This window comes from Mytilus edulis, chromosome 5 (genome assembly GCF_963676685.1).
Source record: "Mytilus edulis chromosome 5, xbMytEdul2.2, whole genome shotgun sequence".
In the NCBI taxonomy this organism is placed as follows: domain Eukaryota; kingdom Metazoa; phylum Mollusca; class Bivalvia; order Mytilida; family Mytilidae; genus Mytilus; species Mytilus edulis.
The window spans coordinates 72,721,028-72,742,038 of NC_092348.1; the positions used below are offsets into that span (position 1 = coordinate 72,721,028).

At 31.3% G+C, this 21,011-nt stretch overlaps 1 protein-coding gene across 1 annotated transcript; it reads right to left on the minus strand.

The window, feature by feature from the left end:
* Positions 1 to 201: 201 nt before the first annotated feature.
* LOC139524419 (angiopoietin-related protein 7-like) lies at positions 202 to 20,362 on the minus strand. The gene is made up of 4 exons (XM_071319194.1): positions 20,242 to 20,362; positions 10,341 to 10,437; positions 5,977 to 6,141; positions 202 to 1,165 (listed from the first exon to the last, which is right to left on the minus strand). Exons 1-4 carry the CDS (start codon positions 20,299 to 20,301, stop codon positions 897 to 899), a joined length of 591 nt encoding a protein of 196 aa, XP_071175295.1. The 5' UTR covers positions 20,302 to 20,362; the 3' UTR covers positions 202 to 896.
* Positions 20,363 to 21,011: the final 649 nt, after the last annotated feature.

Sequence of the window (21,011 nt, forward strand, 5' to 3'; positions counted from 1 at the left end):
TTAAACAAATTCATTTATAATGCATAAGATACAAGTTATTACAATTTATATTAATTCTTTTTCTACTTTTCACTTATGCGAGTGCTGCCTTGTAGCGGCATTAGCTTGCTCTTTTTAGAAATCTTCTAGTGTGTTTTATGTGCAAGATATTTTACTCTCTCTAACACCATTTGAATTAAGACCAAACGTTTTCTTAAGCACATATCTTAATTTATCAAAACTCATATTCAAAGACATTACTACGATGTTTAGATGATCTATTTAAAGGTGGATCATCGGTATATATTTCCGTAGATACTTTTTTTTTAATTTGCTAAAAAGATATGTTTGCAATGCTTTTTTGTTTTGTTAATTAAAATAAAAACTGTTGCTCACCGTGCAATTTTTCAAGCTACAGGTCGTGCAAAATGTCCACAATTTGAATAAAATATTTATGAAAAATACAGTTTTGTGCATAAAAAGAAAACTATGAGATCGATTTTTGAAATTGATAATGAGAAAATAGGTAATATAATATGATTCAAGAAAATAAAACGAAAAATGGTGTAACTTAATGCTTTCTACCCGCAGTCTAAAACGAAAATGACGCTATCAATCAATCAAGAATTTAAATTTTACTACTAACATAGGTGTCTCCCCTTAAATGACTAAGTTGAAAAATTAATTCTGAAACATGAATATTTGGTTTTGGCTAATGCAATGAATTACCTGTTTTTCATTATATAAATCAGCAGTTTCACACATTATTGCAAATATATAATATTTAGATAAAATACTAGGAAAAACAAATATTAAAAGTGTAGAAAGTCGCAAGTTGAAAAGTTTATAAATATAAATTAAACAAGTCTTTTTTACGACGTACAAGCTTTTTTCTGACAAATTTCAATATTTTGCAATCAAAAATGTTTAATCTTCATTGTGATAGATTTCATTCCTTTGAATGAAGATTTCCACGGATACCAGAACATACTAGTTGTACTATCATCAACAGAGTACCTTCCATTTGGGTTGACCTTGGTGCACCACCGCTCTGGCAAACCCTGATACCACCATCCACCATTTGTATGGTCAGTACACTTTGCTGTTGGCATGTAGTCATTGTCACGATCTTTGGTTGAAAATCGTGTATCGGTTAAATACTTTTGACTGCCCAACATTGCATCCCCTTAAATTCAAATGAAAAGAAAACAAATGATTATTGTCGGAACTCATAACCTCAGATCTTTTGGAAGAAAAAAACCTAATAGACACTAAAAGTTGAGAAATTGAAATTATATGTAAAAAAAGGTCAGACAACATTTTTAACAGATATGAAACCACTGAAAAAAAAATCCAGATCAAAACAGCTTTAAGATTCAGCGATATGAACTCAACAAAAAAATGGGAATTAATTAAAGTAACTCAGTTCGAGTTAAGCTAGCCAAAGTGGTTAAAGGGTATTTTGTTTCAACTTTTGATAAAAATTCCCGCCATCTTACCAACAAGTCTGCAGCTACTGCGAATAATAAAGGCAACAGGGAAATATCGGTGTTCGAAGGTCATACATAGATTGTTATCCGGGTTACAAACTCAAACTGAGAGACACACACCAACTATGAGAAGAAAACAAACAAACAACAAGAAACCTGAAGTGCAACAAAAAAGAACCGCTGACATACATAGAAACAAAGTTTTGCTACCAACTGCCATATTCTTTAAACAAAATAAAAAAATAAGTATTTTAATCTCATGTATTCTTGTTTCAAAAAGTTACTATGAACATGGGTCACACATTGATTGAACGAGAATCATTTGAACATATTTCCTTTAAAAAAAATAGCCAGTATAAATATATTATTGATGTTTATCAAATAACATCATCATAGATACCAGGGGTTTCGAAAGTGTCATAAGATATGTCATAAGATATATCTTAGGACATATTTCATGATCATCTTAGGACTATCATATGATATAAGATGTAAATCAAAGCTGTCTTAAGAGAGTCAAAGCTATGATGCTCTTATGACTGTCATAAGTGAACATTATTTTCTATTATTTTAAATAATGTTTAAAAAGTATAAAATATAAAAATGAAAATGAAAAGTATGCACATATTAGTTATTACTATTCTTAATATTTACGAATATTTTATTTTTTTTCATTATAATAAACCTGAAATTTTATACAAAAAGGAATTGAAATATGAGTTGATAATTTGTTTAAATTTAGTAATATATGTTTATTCTTGAACTTCGCTTTCGTGTATCATCATACATGCATTGTTATTTAACTGTGAATACTTTTTAGATTCGGTACCTTGAGTACCCGCTTAACAAAATGCCCGTGCACATACGTGAATATAGTACTATTAAATATACTAGGAACGAAATTATATGTATATCTATTGTACAAAACCATAAGTTACAAAAAAAATATCCAAATTGAATGTAGCAGAAGATTCAAATTTTAATTCACGTAGTAATAAAATCTTTACTATTTAGCTAACCGACAAACACAACAAATATTTTTATTACAATTAATATGAAATTATGCCAAAAAAGTCATGAAAACTAATTAAAATTTTAGTTGACAATCATAAGACCATCATAAGTCATGTCGCGAGGGGTCTTAAGTTTACGACAAAAGTTATGACAAATCGTAACTTAGGAAACTTTCGAAAACATATCTTACGACTATGACATGTCATAAGATCATCATAAGACATGTCTTAGTCATAAGATACTTTCGAAAACCAGGCCCCTGGATTGAAATTTTGTATTTGTGTCAGACGGTAATCTCGTTTATAAAACACTCATCAGTGACGCTTGAATGGCAGAAATTAAAAAGGCCAAATGAAGTATGAAGTCAAAGAGCATTGAGGACCACAAAGTCCGATAAGTTTTGCCAAATAAGGGAAGAAAAGCCTTAGTCTTTCAAAAATTGTGTTCACAGTTAATATATAATTATGACCATATCAATGATATCTCATTTCAAGACAGACGTGGTGAATACTGCGCTGTTGATACCCTCGGGAAATAAAAACTTCAGTAGTGGCATCAAACACTTTACAATTATGTTCATATGATTTATTAACTTCTTTTACAAAAACATGTCATTCCAAAAAAAAGAGACATGAATCTATCATACCAAGTCCGATACATAGTAATGTATAGAATTTATAAGTACAATAGGTCAATCATTCTGAAACATACATAAGTATTCATTGTTAAGTACATTTAAATTTTCTAGCAGCTACAGATATGATTTCGTTTTTTTCTTTTTCTTAACACGACTATGCACTTCCATAGAGTTATCAAAACCGAAAGAGCCATAGTTGAGCAGATATACCATGAATGCACTCGACTAGGTCATGTAGGTCGTACGCATTATCTTTTATATAAGCTTTGGATTTCAAATATTTTGGCCACGAGCATCACTGAAGAGATATGTATTGTCGAAATGCGCATCTGGTGCAGGAAAATTGGTACCTTTTATGTTATTAATTTATCAGGCACGATCGATAACTAGAGGCTCTAAAGAGCCTGTGTCGTTCACCTTGGTATATTATATATGTGATTATTAAACAAAAGAAGCAGATAGATTCATGACAAAATTGTGTTTTTGTGATGATGTGTTTGTACATCTTACTTTTCTGAACATTTTGCTGTTTACAGGTTATCTCTATCTATAATAGTATTCAAGATAAAAACCAAAAACAGCAAAATTTCCTTAAAATTACCAATTTAGGGACAGCAACTAAACAACGGGTTGTCCGATTCATCTGAAAAATTAAGGGCAGATAGATCTTGACCTGATTAACAATTTTACTCCGTCTAAATGCTTTGGTTTTTGAGTTATACGCCAAAAACTGCATTTTACCCCTATATTCTATTTTTAGCCATGGCGGCCATCTTGGTTGGTTGACCGGGTCACCGGAAACAATTGTTAAACAAGATACCCCAATGGTGATTGTGGCCAAGTTTGGATTAATTTGGCCCAGTAGTTTCAGAGGAGAAGATTTTTGTAAAAGATTACTAAGATTTACGAAAAATGGTTAAAAATTGACTATAAAGGGCAATAACTCCTAAAGGGGTCAACTGACCATTTCGGTCATGTTGACTTATTTGTAAATATTACTTTGCTGAACATTATTGCTGTTTACAGTTTATCTCTATCTATAATAATATTCAAGATAATAAACCAAAACAGTAAAATTTCCATAAAATTACCAATTCAGGGGCAGCAACCCAACAACGGGTTGTCTGATTCATCTGAAAATTTTAGGGCAGATAGATCTTGACCTGATGAACAATTTAATTCCTATCAGATTTGCTCTAAATGCTTTGGTTTTTGAGTTATAAGCCAAAAACCGCATTTTACCCCTATGTTCTATTTTTAGCCATGGCAACCATCTTGGTTGGTTTACCGGGTCACCGGACACATTTTTTAAACTAGATACCCCAATGATGATTGTGGCCAAGTTTGGTTAAATTTGGCTTAGCAGTTTTAGAGGAGAAGATTTTTGTAAAAGTTAACGCCGGACGACGGACGCAGGACGCCGGACGACGGACGCCAAGTGATGAGAAAAGCTCACTTGGCCATTCGGGCCAGGTCAGCTAAAAAAAATGTAAGATGCTGTTATTACTTGAATGAACAAATACAGCAGACACAAATAATATATAATTTTATTCAAAAAATGATCCCTAAGCTATGTCATGGATGTATACCCCATACCCTTTGTTTTTCTATGATATGATAGACCACAATGTCCTACGTATACCTTTATTACATCAACATTAGTAAATGTTTGCAGCTGATCAGTCCTTCTCCATTACATAGACATAATATAAAAAAAATGTTCATCTACGAATTGTTTAACTCATGTTCAACATGTTCAATACTTTAATATGAAATTTTCATTGGACACAGCAAAAAGAGTGTGAAAGAATACAATATGGGCTGTTTAAATGTTGGTTACCACCGATAGTCGTTCAAAGAAACTGTTTCAGTTGCCCCATTGGCCATGGAATAGATTTAGCGTGATATTCAATCAACATTTTAATTAAAAGTACACATATTAGTTTTGTCTGAATAACTATAAGCAATCTCGCGATTTATTAAATTAATGAGGACACATGAATTATGAAAACAACCCATACAGTTACAGACAAAGTAATATTATTTTTAATACCAGGGCCCACGGTCATAAAACTTTACTCAGTATTCGGAACAATCAATTAGCATTCGGAACACTTCATGCAATATGAAAAATGATTATGTATACTTTTTCTTAGGACAAAATCACCGATATTTTTAATTTAAACAAATAAACAGAAAAAAAAAATGCCGGTATATTATTCCTGAAATTATGAACATTTCATAATGTGAATCATTTTCAAAAATTTGATTCACATATTTAATGTAAACTAATAAAAGTTTTTCCCCCTAAAAAATGCTTGTGTTTTTCTTTTAAAACAAAAATGCATTTCTAGTTAAGGTATACAAATGTCAGAACAAAGGAAGTTTTAGTTAGAAATAAAAACAAATTGACCAAAATTTATCTCTATGATTGGCACATGTGGAATTTACTGACCCCATATATACCGTATTCGGTCACCAGCACACTATGTAACTAATAATATTCATATGATGAAGACATACTGTCCAAAGTCATGAGCCTCTGACCTTTGTTAGTCTTGAAAACTATTGAATTTTTAGCCATTTATAAATTTTTGAGTTTGATATGACGTCCGTTATCACTGAAACATTACAGATTTTTGTTTAGGGCCTAGCTGAAGCACGCCTCAGTGTGTAGCATTTTCCCACTGTTCTGAAAACTCATTGGTGGATTTGGGCTGTTTTCTATATTTTGGTTGGGTTGTTTTCTCTTTGACACATTTCTCATTTCCATTCTTAATTTGATGAATACATTTTGTGGTCAAAACATCCTCGTTGGATCCAAACTGTATCGTATGCGTTTAAATGTATGCTTACCAGCATTCCCAGTGTACCCAGCTAATGTTATTTCATATCCGTTAGACTCATCTGCCAGTTTGAACATCTCGTACTGAGCATAGCGCCATTCTCCTGACCAATCTTGTACGTCGAATCTCAAACTATACGACTTTCTATTTAAGATGTTAAAGATGTTGTCGTTACCTTAAGAAATAAAACGAGACTGTCGTTTCAGGATTTAAATTTTGCTTTTGAATATATTTATTCTGACAATAACGTATACATGGTATAGACAGGGCCGATTGAAGCTACATTGGTAAAATAAATAAATATATAGTGTCTAAAAATAGCAACAATCAGCATTCAATCTATCTAGGTGTGGATCAGTTTGTAAATAAACTAATGCAGTTACTAAATTAAATTATATAAGTGTATAAGAATGTAACTTTAACACACTAATGGGTGTTATAAAATTAGCTGTTATATTTTATATATTTTTCACGCAATATTTCGCTAAAAAAATTAGCTTCATCGGGCATGTGCATCTATCTAGGTGAAATCGAATGCATGACACAATTTAAAAATTGTTATGTACAATAAACGGCAAAAAATGTGTTTTATACAGACCATCAATCAATATGTTAAACTTTTACACAAATTTTGTGTAGCTCAAGCTACAAAGATATTTTTTTGTCATGCATCCGATATCACCTAGATAGATGCACACGCCCGATGAAGCTAATTTGTTTAGCGAAAAATTACGTGAATAATATATAAAATATAACAACTGATTTTATAACACTCATTAGTGTGTTAAAGTTACATTCTTATATATATATATTTTACGTTACAACGACATATCAATTTCCTCCTTTTAGCGACATACCATATCGTAATACCAATATAAAACAACTTAGTATACGGTATGGAGTCATGGATCGATGTTATATCTTAATAAAGTGATTGAATTTTTGTTTTCCTTAGACGTAAGATGATGTTTACATGATATTTGTATTTTTTTCTTGGTGATAGTATACCAATATGATATACTATTGTGTGAAGGGAGAAGTATCTGATTTCTGACAAACAAATAAGGGGAGGAGGGTGAAAAGCTAAATAATTTGTTGTTTTATTTTCGTTTTTCAGGGAAAATTTTATTTCTAATATGATGTATGCAAGTGACAATAAAAAATAAAATTAAAACTGAATAAAACATGTTTGAATAATTGTGGCCCATTCATTCATAATAAATTTTAATTCAAAAGTTTATATAAAAAAAGTACTTAAAATCAAGATTTTGTTGTTTTTTGTGTGAAAATAAACCATTGTCTATCAACAAAAAGCCAAAAAGTTCCCATTTCTGGATCCTTGTTTTTTGTAAAAAAAACCTTAACCTAAACCTTAAACTAGTTCATTAACATACGTTAAACTAGAGGCTCTAAAGAGCCTGTGTCGCTCACCTTGGTCTATGTGAATATTAAACAAAAGACACAGATGGATTCAAGACAAAATTGTGGTTTGGTGATGGTGATGTGTTTGTAGATCTTACTTTACTGAACATTCTTGCTGCTTACAATTATCTCTCTCTATAATGAACTTGACCCAGTAGTTACAGTGGAAAATGTTAGTAAAAAATTACTATATAAAGGGCAATAACTCCTTAGGGGGTCAATTTACCATTTTGGTCATGTTGACTTTATTTTAGGTCTTACTTTACTGTACATTATTGCTGTTTACAGTTTATCTATAATAATATTCAAGATAATAACCAAAAGCAGCAAAATGTCCTTAAAATTACCAATTCAGGGGAAGCAACCCAACAAAGGGTTGTCCGATTGGTCTGTAAATTTCAGGGCAGATAGATCTTGACCTGATTAACAATTTTACACCATGTCAGATTTGCTCTAAATGCTTTCGTTTTTGAGTTATTACCCAAAAACTGCATTTTACCCCTATGTTCTATTTTGAGCCGTGGCGGCCATCTTGGTTGGTACCGTACACACTTAAACTAGATATCCCAAAGATGATTGTGGCCAAGTTTGGATTAATTTGGCCTGGTAATTTCAGAGGAGAAGATTTTTGTAAAAGATTACTAAGATTTCCGAAAAATGGTAAAAAATTGACTATAAAGGGCAATAACTCCTAAAGGGGTCAACTGACTATTTCGATCATGTTGACTTATTTGTAAATCTTACTTTGATGAACATTATTGCTGTTTACAGTTTATCTCTATCTATAATAATGTTCAAGATAATAACAAAAAACAGCAAAATTTCCAAAAAATTACCAATTCAGGGGCAGCATCCAGTCACCAGGTTGTCCGATTCGTCTGAAAATTTCAGGGCAGATATATTTTGACCTGATAAACATTTGAACCCCGCGTCAGATTTGCTCTAAATGCTTTGGATTTTGAGTTATAAGCCAAAAACTGCATTTTACCCCTATGTTCTATTTTAGATGTGGCGGCCATCTTGATTAGTTGGTCGGGTCACCGGACACATTTTTTAAACTAGATACCCTAATGAAGATTGTGGTAAAGTTTGGTTTAATTTGGCCCTGTAGTTTCAGAGGAGAAAATTTTTGTAAAAATTAACGACGCAGGACGACTACGGACGCAGGACGACACCGGACACCAGACGCCGGACGCCGGACGCAAAGTGATGGGAAAAGCTCACTTGGCCCTTTGGGCAAGGTGAGCTAAAAATGATATGTCCCTGGACTCGTTTTTACGTGTGTTATATATTGTCATCTCTGTAAAATGCAACAACATGTTTCAAAAATGGATCTGCAAAGAAGATTTCTCTTTGAAAGTCATCTGTAATTGCATCTTTTTTCAAGGAATCATTTTGTTTTGAAACACTCTCGAATTGATGATAATCAATGAGAGAAAAAAGTAATTAAATTTTATGCCAATATCTATCCCCTATGTATTTGAAAACGTTGGTCGAACTTGTGTTTTACATGTACAAGTCTCTGATTTTGAAGGAAATACTTATTTTCTTTTGATTGCCATTATGATTTTTTTTTATTGTCCAATGGTTTGAGAAATTGTTGGTATGACTAATCTTCGAATGCGTAGGGATACATTCATTATTGTTGAATTTAAACATCTTTTGTGTAGTGGACATGCATCTTACACCGTGACGTAAGTTGTTTCTTAATTTGACTTTTTTTTGCAAGATGTACCTATGTTTGTATGAGACAGGATGTATGTTCTCGTAATTCAGTTCACCTTGTCAGAATTTAGTGCATATTCAGTCAAAAAGGAGTAGGTCCGGTAAGGACCGATTTTGGCCTCAAATTTTAGGTTCATCTGACGAAAGATTTTGACCACTTTTTAAACACTTAAGTGTCTATTTTATTTGAATTAATTAGTTTATGTGAAAGATTTTAACAGATTTAGTCATTAAAAACGATCCGATTCAAGCTCAAATAGGAAAAATCTACCTAATATGCCGAAAAATGTCACTTTTCAGATGGTTTTTGGTAAAAATTAAAGTGGCCGCATCCGTGTTCATCCTCAACCTTTATATATGTTGTGTATTATCATAAAATACAACTTACATTTCAATATTAAGGATGAACACGAATGCGGCCACTTTCGTTTTACACGAAAACCGTCTAAAATTTAACTAAAATGCTAGAACTATGAGGATTTCAGTAATTTAGCATGACTTAATGGTGCTAGTACCGGATATATGTGCATTGTATTGTCAAAAACAGCCCATATTTATGTAGCAGAAGCATTCTACTATCCAATAAATAACTAAAGGTTTACATTTTAACAATTTTGTAAAACTGCTATATTTTAGGGCCAAAAAGGGGTCTTACTGAACCTACTCCTTTACACCAATACGTTGTGAATAAACTCATCATAGATATACCAGGACTAAATTTTTTGTTTGATTGATTTATATCTTTATAATCAAAGGCAGTTCACCAAAGATCGTACATGATTCTGTTTTCTGTGTGGTGATTCCAATCAAGTTACAACCAATATAATAGTTTTATGTACTTATAGATTATCCTTGATCATCTGAATGAAATTGATGTTCTCGCTTGCACCGGTACGATACGGTAAAAGTGAGAAAAACGATCGAGTGGAGATGACCAAAGATAATCTGTTTATCGCTATTTTACCTATGACGAATTTCATGTCAATTTCATAAGCATCGCCTCGTGTCTCTCTTGTTTTTAGCGATAATTTTCATTTCACTCGACTTCACTTGGAAAGGAAGTTATCAGTCAGCAAGATCAAAGTTAAGTTTCGTAGAATAGCGATTAAAATAATTATCATAGAAACTTAACATTGTTATCATTCAAAATTTAACCTGTCATTCATTCATCTGGTTTGAAACCGAAAATGCAAAAATATGAATATGTTAGTTTAAATTTAAATTTACCTAACCAGTATTCTCCCGAAACTCTCCCGAATCCTTTCTTATAGTCTGCCCAGTCTCTATAGAAATCTATTGACCCATCTAGTCGTCGTTGTATCACCTAAAACATAGATAAAGAATCGTTTCATATGATTCCCGTTTATATAAAGGAAACGTTGTACACTGAAATTGTTGTGACAACATTTAAAGCAGGAAGTTTGGCATGCCACAAAACCACGTTTAACCCACTACTTTTTTCTTAAAATGTGCAGTGTCAAGTCAGGAAAATTGCCTATGCTATATTATTCTGTTTTTGTTACTTTTTAATGTTGCGTTTCGTTTTTGTAGTAGTTCTTCTCTTATATTTGATGTGTTACCCTCAGTTTTTAGTATTTTACCAGGATTTGGTTTCTTTTCTAAATCGATTTATGAATTTCGAAATATTCTACTTTTGCTTTTATTTAACTTTTCAATTATTTCTTATTAAAAACACTGAGAATGGAATTAATTTCAATAGTAAGCAATCATTTTTCACCTCGTGGTACATGTTCGTAATGTTTTAGTCCATATATTATTAACACTTTGCAAATGTTACTTTTAAAAATAACATTTTTAATTTGCAGACAGAGTATAAAAAATAGCAACTATTTTTCTAAGTTTAAGAAAATGTAACAAACGATTAAAAACCCATAAACTCCGATTGACTTTTACAAAGCTATTCCAATAGAAAATTACAAAAAATACCGAAGACCGAGGAAAATTTATAACAGAAAGTCATTAATCAAATGGCAAAATCAAAAGCTCAAACACATCAAACGAATTATATGAAATGATAACTGCAAAGTGATTGATTGAATTGAGAAGTTAGAGTTTTACGCTATGAGCGCATTATACGCCCGTCGATTTTTCAACGAATTCAAATTCATACCTCATCAATGGCATATCAAATTAATAAACAAGAAAAGAAAAAAAAGAGAGCTTGTTTTAATAGAATCGTTTTTCTAACAGTACTGACGAGACAATTTCTAAACGCGCTCATATTATCAAAAAACTACAAAAAACTGAATTATAATTAGATAATACAAATATAAGCAGAGGACTAAACCTTGTGCATTGATTTTAATGTTGAAAACTTAAACATTATTTGTTTCTTCTCATGCATTTTATTCTTTTATTCTATTTGAATCCCAACTAAATGGCCCCTGACAGACTGAGTGAGCATTAAATCATTGTGATCGATATCCGATGACAAAAAGGTTAAATGTAAATGATTCAGTATCATCATCAGCAATAGTATTGCGGTTGTCAAAGGAATACCTCAAGATATAAACCAGTCATCAAAGTTTCATGCAAACCCATTTAAACGGATAGTAGCTACGATTTTCATTAAAATTACTTTTTTAATCTATATGCCGGATTTTGTACAAAAAGTAAAATAATTATGATTAAAACAATTACTGGTTACGTTCCATTAAGCGTTTATAAGCTTTTTAACGTTTAGCACCTACATTTATTTATTGTCTATAGATAATTATTCGATGTTAAGCCCAACCCTTATTCATATGACCTTTACTCTTCAGTTCCTAATGCGCAATCGCAGATTGTGCCTCGAAGGGAAAATGGTCGAACAGGGGAATGTTATCGCGGAAATAGTACGTGAATTTACAGTTTCAGCGAGAAAAGAAATAAAAAAGAAGTGCAGACAAGTTATTGTAAATTAAAAATAAAAAACGTGGACGAGATCGGTCATTAAAATAACTCGAAAACACCTGCGACGCAGGCAAAGTCAAACAGAAGTAGCCGACGGTTTGCGTAATGTTTACATTTCTTCAATTTTCCAAATCACATGAACAAAAATTTCAACGTGTTCATAATTGTCAAAAATATGTTTATAAATTTACGGGCAGTAATCTCCCACCTTAGAAGAAATTACAAATCAACTTCCTAAACTTTAGTATTATTTTTCAAGTGTATCCTTCATGGAGGCCCCAATTTAACACACAAACACGTGTATACATTATCGGCATGGTTAAGTCATACAAATGTAATAACAGGTGTATAATATCGCCATTGTTGACGAATCTTGGGTTGGAAAAATATGCCGGTATTTGTTATATTTTTTATTTACATAATTTGATAAATGGCGTCAAATATGTACGTTTAATATAGAGTAATTATCAAATATGTAAGAAAACAAAAAGCACGTGTTCGTATCTATATATATCTTGGTTAGCTCACTCGTTGTGTCGGCAAAGTTCGGGAAGTGAACCCGATGCATAATTAATGAGATGAATAGGCACACAACACGATATGAATTATAAATTATTAACACTTCTGTAGTTTATGAAAACATTCTAGCGATCGTATTGCTTATAATTAGTACATATCTTTGATTTTAGCCACTTTAAAACTTGTTCATATTTTTGTCAAAATCGTAGCTACTATCCCTTTAAGTATATGTTTGAACTTTAGTTCAAAACTAGAAAAAAATCTACCCTTATTTTATCAATAAATACCAATAACTCGGAAACGTAAAATCGAACAATGTTTCGAATGGGAAGGGGTCGTAGAAAAAAGTAAAATCACAAAAATACTGAACTCCGAGAATAATTCAAAACGAGAATTCCATAATCAAATGACAAAATCTACGGCTCAAAAACATCAAACGAATGGATAACAACTGCTTTTTCTTGCCTCGGTACAGGCATTTTCTTATTTTGAAAAAGATGAATAGATTTACTCAATTTATTGATATTTAATAAAAATTGATTCAAAATTTATTTTTAGTTATTGTACTAAAACTGGATAATCCCCATTTTTTTCAATAATATTTTATTGCAATAATCAAGCAATATGATTGGATCAAATTAGACAAACCTAGAGATGAAATGAGATATATGCAATCGGGGATATAATCTTCAATTCCAAAAGATTTCCACTAAAAAAGATACAGTTTTTCCAATAACACAATATTCGCAAAGCCATACCAGTACCGAAATACAGAGTTAACATGTTGTGTTGACTAATATATGTTTTGCTTTTGCATTTATCTATGATGATTGTTCTTGTGTGTGTGTTTGTGCTGTATTTCTGTAACGTAGTGTAGTCATTTTAGCAATATTTTTGCCTTAATTTGCCTTTTCACTTATTTCTTATTAAAAACACTAAAAATGGAATTAATTTCAATAGTAAGCAGTCATTTTTCACCTCATGGTACATGTTCGTAATATTTTAGTCCATATATTATCAACACTTTGCAAATGTTACTTTTAAAAATAACATTTTCAATTTGTAGACAACTATTTTACTAAGTTTAAGAAAATGTGCCAATCGATTAAAAAATCCATAAACTGCGATTGACTTTTACAAAGCTATTTCAATAGAAAATTACAAAAAATACCGAAGTCCGAATAAAATTTATAACAGAAAGTCAGTAATCAAATGACAAAATCAAAAGCTCAAACACATCAAACGAATTATATGAAATGATAACTGCAAATTGATTGATTAAATTGAGAAGTAAGAGCTCTACGCTATGAGCTCATTATACGCCCGTCGATTTTTCAACGAATTCAAATTCATACCTCATCAATGGCATATCAAATTAATAAACAAGAAAAGAAAAAAAAGAGAGCTTGTTTTAATAGAATCGTTTTTCTAACAGTACTGACGAGACAATTTCTAAACGCGCTCATATTATCAACTGACTGGGACAGATTAGGTGAACGTTCCTCTGTGACGTTATATTATTACATATAGACATTTAAACTGTACGGTCTACAAAATACTAAATCATAATTAAATAATACAAATATAAGCAGAGGACTAAATCGTGAGTATTGATTTTAATGTTGAATACTTAAACATTATTTGTTTCTTCTCATGCATCTGCATGCATTTTATTCATTCATTCTATTTGAATCCCAACTGGATGGCACCTGACAGACTGAGTGAGCATTAAATCATTGTACTCGATATCCGATGACGAAAAGGTTAAATGTAAATGATTCAGTATCATCATCAGCAGAAGTATTGCGGTTGTCAAAGGAATACCTCAAGATATAAACCAGTCATCAAAGTTTCATGCAAACCCATTTAAGTATGTTTGAACTTTAGTTCAAAACTAGAAAGAAATCTACCCTTATTTTATCAATAAATACCAATAACTCGGAAAGGTAAAATCTAACAATGTTTCGAATCGGAAGGGGTCATAGAAAAAAGTAAAATCACAAAAATACTGAACTCCGAGAATAATTCAAAACGAAAATTCCATAATCAAATGACAAAATCTACAGCTCAAAAACATCAAACGAATGAATAACAACTGCCATTTCTTGCCTCGGTACAGGCATTTTTTTATTTTCAAAAAAGATGAATAGATTTACACAATTTATTGACGTTAAATAAAAATTGTTTCAAAATTAATTTTCAGTTATTGTTCTAAAACTGGATAATCCCCATTGTTTTCAATATTATTTTATTGCAATAATCAAGCAATATGATTGGATAAAATAAGACAAACCTAGAGATGAAATGAGATATATGCAATCGGGGATATAATCTTCAAATCCAAAAGATTTCCACTAAAAAGATACAGTTTTTCCAATAACAAAATATTCGCAAAGCCATACCAGTACCGAAATAAAGAGTTAACATGTTGTGTTGGCTAATATATGTTTTGCTTTTGCATTTATCTATGATGATTGTTCTTGTGTGTGTGTTTGCGCTGTATTTCTGTAACGTAGTGTAGTCATTTTAGCAATATTTTTGCCTTTATTTGCCTTTCCACTTATTTCTTATTAAAAACACTAAAAATGGAATTAATTTCAATAGTAAGCAGTCATTTTTCACCTCATGGTACATGTTCGTAATATTTTAGTCCATATATTATTAACACTTTGCAATTGTTACTTTTAAAAATAACATTTTCAATTTGTAGACAACTATTTTACTAAGTTTAAGAAAATGTGCCAATCGATTAAAAAATCCATAAACTGCGATTGACTTTTAAAAGCTATTCCAATAGAAAATTACAAAAAATACCGAAGTCCGAATAGAATTTATAACAGAAAGTCAGTAATCAAATGGCAAAATCAAAAGCTCAAACACATCAAACGAATTATATGAAATGATAACTGCAAAGTGATTGATTAAATTGAGAAGTAAGAGCTCTACGCTATGAGCTCATTATACGCCCGTCGATTTTTCAACGAATTCAAATTCATACCTCATCAATGGCATATCAAATTAATAAGAAACAAGAAAAGAAAAAAAAAAGACAGCTTGTTTTAATAGAATCGTTTTTCTAACAGTACTGACGAGACAATTTCTAAACGCGCTCATATTATCAAAAAACTACAAAAAACTGAATTATAATTAGATAATACAAATATAAGCAGAGGACTAAACCTTGTGCATTGATTTTAATGTTGAAAACTTAAACATTATTTGTTTCTTCTCATGCATTTTATTCTTTTATTCTATTTGAATCCCAACTAAATGGCCCCTGACAGACTGAGTGAGCATTAAATCATTGTGATCGATATCCGATGACGAAAAAGGTTAAATGTAAATGATTCAGTATCATCATCAGCAATAGTATTGCGGTTGTCAAAGGAAACATCAAGATATAAACCAGTCATCAAAGTTTCATGCAAACCCAAAACTAGAAAAAAATCTACCCTTATTTTATCAATAAATACCAATAACTCGGAAACGTAAAATCGAACAATGTTTCGAATGGGAAGGGGTCGTAGAAAAAAGTAAAATCACAAAAATACTGAACTCCGAGAATAATTCATAACGAGAATTCCATAATCAAAGGACAAAATCTACAGCTCAAAAACATCAAACGAATGGATAACAACTGCTTTTTCTTGCCTCGGTACAGGCATTTTCTTATTTTGAAAAAGATGAATAGATTTACGCAATTTATTGATGTTTAATAAAAATTGATTCAAAATTTATTTTCAGTTATTGTACTAAAACTGGATAATCCCCATTTTTTCAATAATATTTTATTGCAATAATCAAGCAATATGATTGGATCAAATTAGACAAACCTAGAGATGAAATGAGATATATGCAATCGGGGATATAATCTTCAATTCCAAAAGATTTTCACTAAAAAAGATACAGTTTTTCCAATAACACAATATTCGCAAAGCCATACCAGTACCGAAATACAGAGTTATCATGTTGTGTTGACTAATATATGTTTTGCTTTTGCATTTATCTATGATGATTGTTCTTGTGTGTGTGTTTGTGCTGTATTTCTGTAACGTAGTGTAGTCATTTTAGCAATATTTTTGCCTTTATTTAACGTTTCACTTATTTCTTATTAGAAACACTGAAAATGGAATTAATTTCAATAGTAAGCAATCATTTTTCACCTCGTGGTACATGTTCGTAATATTTTAGTCCATATATTATTAACACTTTGTAAATGTTACTTTTAAAAATAACATTTTAAATTTGTAGACAATTATTTTACTAGTTTAAGAAAATGTGCCAGACGATTAAAAAATCCATAAACTGCGATTGACTTTTACAAAGCTATTCCAATAGAAAATTACAAAAAATACCGAAGTCCGAATAAAATTTATAACAGAAAGTCAGTAATCAAATGGCAAAATCAAAAGCTCAAACACATCAAAGGAATTTTATTAAATGATAACTGCAAAGTGATTGATTAAATTGAGAAGTAAGAGCTCTACGCTATGAGCTCATTATACGCCCGTCGATTTTTCAACGAATTCAAATGCATACCTCATCAATGGCATATCAAATTAATAACAAAAAAAAACAAGAAAAAAAACAGAGCTTGTTTTAATAGAATCGTTTTTCTAACAGTACTGACGAGACAATTTCTAAACGCGCTCATATTATCAACTGACTGGGACAGATTAGGTTAACATTCCTCTGTGACGTTATATTATTAGATATAGACATTTAAACTGTACGGTCTACAAAAAACTAAATCATAGTTTAATAATACAAATATAAGCAGAGGACTAAACCTTGTGTATTGATTTTAATGTTGAATACTTAAACATTATTTGTTTCTTCTCATGCATCTGCATGCATTTTATTCTTTCATTCTATTTGAATCCCAAGTGGATGGCTCCTGACAGACTGAGTGAGCATTACATCATTGTAATCGATATCCGATGACAAAAAGGTTAAATGTAAATGATTCAGTATCATCACCAACAGAAGTATTGCGGTTGTCAAAGGAATACCTCAAGATATAAACCAGTCATCAAAGTTTCATGCAAATCCATTTAAGTATGTTTGAACTTTAGTTCAAAACTAGAAAAAAATCTACCCTTATTGTATCAATAAATACCAATAACTCGGAAAGGTAAAATCTAACAATGTTTCGAATCGGAAGTGGTCGTAGAAAAAAGTAAAATCACAAAAATACTGAACTCCGAGAATAATTCAAAACGAAAATTCCATTATCAAATGACAAAATCTACAGCTCAAAAACATCAAACGAATGGATAACAACTGCCATTTCTTGCCTCGGTACATGCATTTTCTTATTTTGAAAAAAGATGAATAGATTTACACAATTTATTGACGTTTAATAAAAATTGATTCAAAATTTATTTTCAGTTATTGTTCTAAAAAAACTGGATAATCCCCATTTTTTTCAATAATATTTTATTGCAATAATCAAGCAATATGATTGGATAAAATTAGACAAACCTAGAGATGAAATGAGAAATATGCAATTGGAAATATAATCTTCAATTCCAAAAGATTTCCACTAAAAAAGATACAGTTTTTACAATAACATAATATTCGCAAAGCAATACCAGTACCGAAATACAGAGTAAACATGTTGTGTTGACTAATATATGTTTTGATTTTGCATTTATCTATGATGATTGTTCTTGTGTGTGTGTTTGTGCTGTATTTCTGTAACGTAGTGTAGTCATTTTAGCAATATTTTTAACATTGTCCTAAAGCGGGAGGTTTACTTAGCCATTATACTAGGTTCAACCGACCATTGTGTATATAAAATGTCAGGAATATGACAGTAGTTATCCAATAGTTCGTTTCTTAATGTATGCTCGTGATCCTTTTACATGTTTTTCTTTACTTCAGTGTTCCTTTTGTTTTATTTGTTTTAGTTTGTAACCCGTGTTAGTTTTCGCTCAATCGATTTTTGACTTTTGAACACCGTTATACTGCTGTTGCCTTTATTTAGTGATTCCCACGTGTAATAAAATACCTCTAAAAGTAGGGAGGTGAGAGAATATCCCTAATTGGCATCAAAGGTTTGTGTAAACAAAAAAACTCTGTGTAGTATTATATTTCTGTTTTTTAACAAGTGACCCTTCTTAATTATGTGTGTTGATTTGGAAAGTAGAGGGACATAGAATAAATGTGTTAAAACTATGGAGTTATTTTTTCAAAGATCTTATTGTGTTAAAAAAAAACATTTACCACGAGGAGCCGCATCACGAAAGGATTTTAGGGATATGCTAATAAACGAAAAAATAAATCTCACTTCGTACCCCCAAAAATTTAGCCACGTATGTGAAAATGTCATAGCTTCAAAACGAGCCATCATAAATATCCAAGTTTAAGATATGGACTAAGCTACATAAGAAAACGTTACCATTACCGCTTATGGAGAAACGATTGCGATAATTGATCCAGCTACATAGATCTAGATAGCAGCTACATGTAGGTTAGCTACACGCGCACGTTCAGGCGCTTAAAAACTCATAACCGTATGTAACTGCTACGACATCGAACTCAACCCTGATAAGATGCGCATTTCGATAATAAATTACTCGCTAATTACCACCGATTTCACAATTGAGAATCTCACAATTTATACTGAATTTTAACAGCTAATAAAACCAAAAAGTGGTAAATTTCTGCCAAACTGGTTTCGCTCAAAGAGTTTATTAGTAAATACGAAGGTTGATGAAACCTAGTAGAATTTGAATAAATAAGTTTGAATATATAATACTAAAAGGATCATGGCACAGAATAACATAGAATTTTTTTACCAAAAACTAAGTGTATAATTTGCTGTTAAAGACGTGCATAAATACTTTCAAAATAACAGTTGTAATAGATTAATGTTGATGCATCTAATAAAAATGAATAATTTGTTCAGATAGATATATTCCCGTAGCAGTGTGGAGAACCGCAATACTTATGGTGGTAATAACACTGCATCATTTACCTTTAACTTGTTTGTCATCGGCCTTAGATATCAATGATTTTACGCTCACTCAGCCTCTCGGGGGCCTTCCTTTGAGAATTTAAAAAAGAATAAAAGAGTAGAAGTCATGCATGTGCATGAGAAGAAAAGTATTCAACATTATTATCAACACACAAGGTTTAATCCTCTGCTAGTTATTCGTATTATTTGATTAATGCCTTTAGAACATTAGGCGATCCACATTTTTAAATGCCTTCAACAAGTACGATGTGTTGATTCAGCGTTACATAGCGTTCACATAATATGACCAAGTGCATTGCTTACATGTGCTCGTCAAGAAATGGCCTCGTCTACATTGTTATGAAAACGATTCTAAATGACGTGTTTGTACGACCTCAACGAACATACATGTATATGAAACTGCTAAAATACCAGTGAAGACTGACGAATATTTTGAAAATGGCCTGACAGTAAAACAATTTGGGGCGGAGGTAGTTTTGGGGAGGAGTTCCTGCCTCTTGATTAAATTTGGTGTAATTTTTTATAATTACAGTTCTTTTTCACATATATTTTGGTTTTAATTATAACTCGTCCCATGCAAAGGAAACATCTATCCAGAAAGCAATACATTATGTAATTGAAAGTATATTTAGATTTGTACCTTCACCAATTATGATTTAAAGAATTTCAGAGTATTTAAAACTCTGGTACTTAAAAATAAACTTAAAAAAATACCGTCCATCCGTCGGCTACCATATCACAATAAACATCTATATAGCTGTTGTTGACAAACATCCTGTAGACCCCGTTGATGCTTCCCTGTGGATTTTCGGAGCAGTCAGTTGGTCCATGGCCTATAATTTGAAAAATATTCCTGCATATAGAGACAATATAGTGTATATATCCCTAGTCTGGCACATTATATTGTTTCACCTGATATGCAATAACTCACATTATTTCATATCGGTTAAGAATAAGCTTCTCTTATTAGATAAAAAGGGGCCACATGACATTCATTATTCATCAGTAATAAATTCAATCGGTCATTAACACAAAACGGACCAGAAAACCAGTCGTTAATTAACTTTTACATGATAATGACAGGTGGGGCATGGTTCCCGTTTGATAATGACCATTGGGGCATGGTTTCTCTGTTTAGAGAGATGTCTCTTTAATAAAATATTTTCCTGTTTTCAAAATTATATTTAAATTGTTGAATTGTATACTATATGTTTTCGTTAATTATAAAATTATAGAGAACTTGATTAAGTATTTATATACTGAAAAATTGCACTAAAATGAATGGCAGTATTACTACGACTAGTCTTCACTCTTTGCCATAGAAATAGAACAACCACTGCATGAACGCATGCGTTTACTAACATTTAATTTTTCAATAAATTTCTTTCTACTGAAGTTTAGAAATATACTTGAAATTTAAGGCAAATTATACTACAAGTTTGTCAGAAAATACTGAATTGATTCGATTTGAAAATTAATTCACA

Bases quoted from the DNA above. Each gene is read 5' to 3' on its own strand.
- LOC139524419 (XM_071319194.1), bottom strand. From the start codon at position 20,301: ATGTTTGTCAACAACAGCTATATAGATGTTTATTGTGATATGGTAGCC. The intron at 10,438-20,241 runs GTATTTTTTTAA...TCTATGTTTTAG, and splicing joins TGGTAGCCGACGGATGGACG to GTGATACAACGACGACTAGA. The intron at 1,166-5,976 runs GTAAGCATACAT...TTTGAATTTAAG, and splicing joins TGGGTACACTGGGAATGCTG to GGGATGCAATGTTGGGCAGT.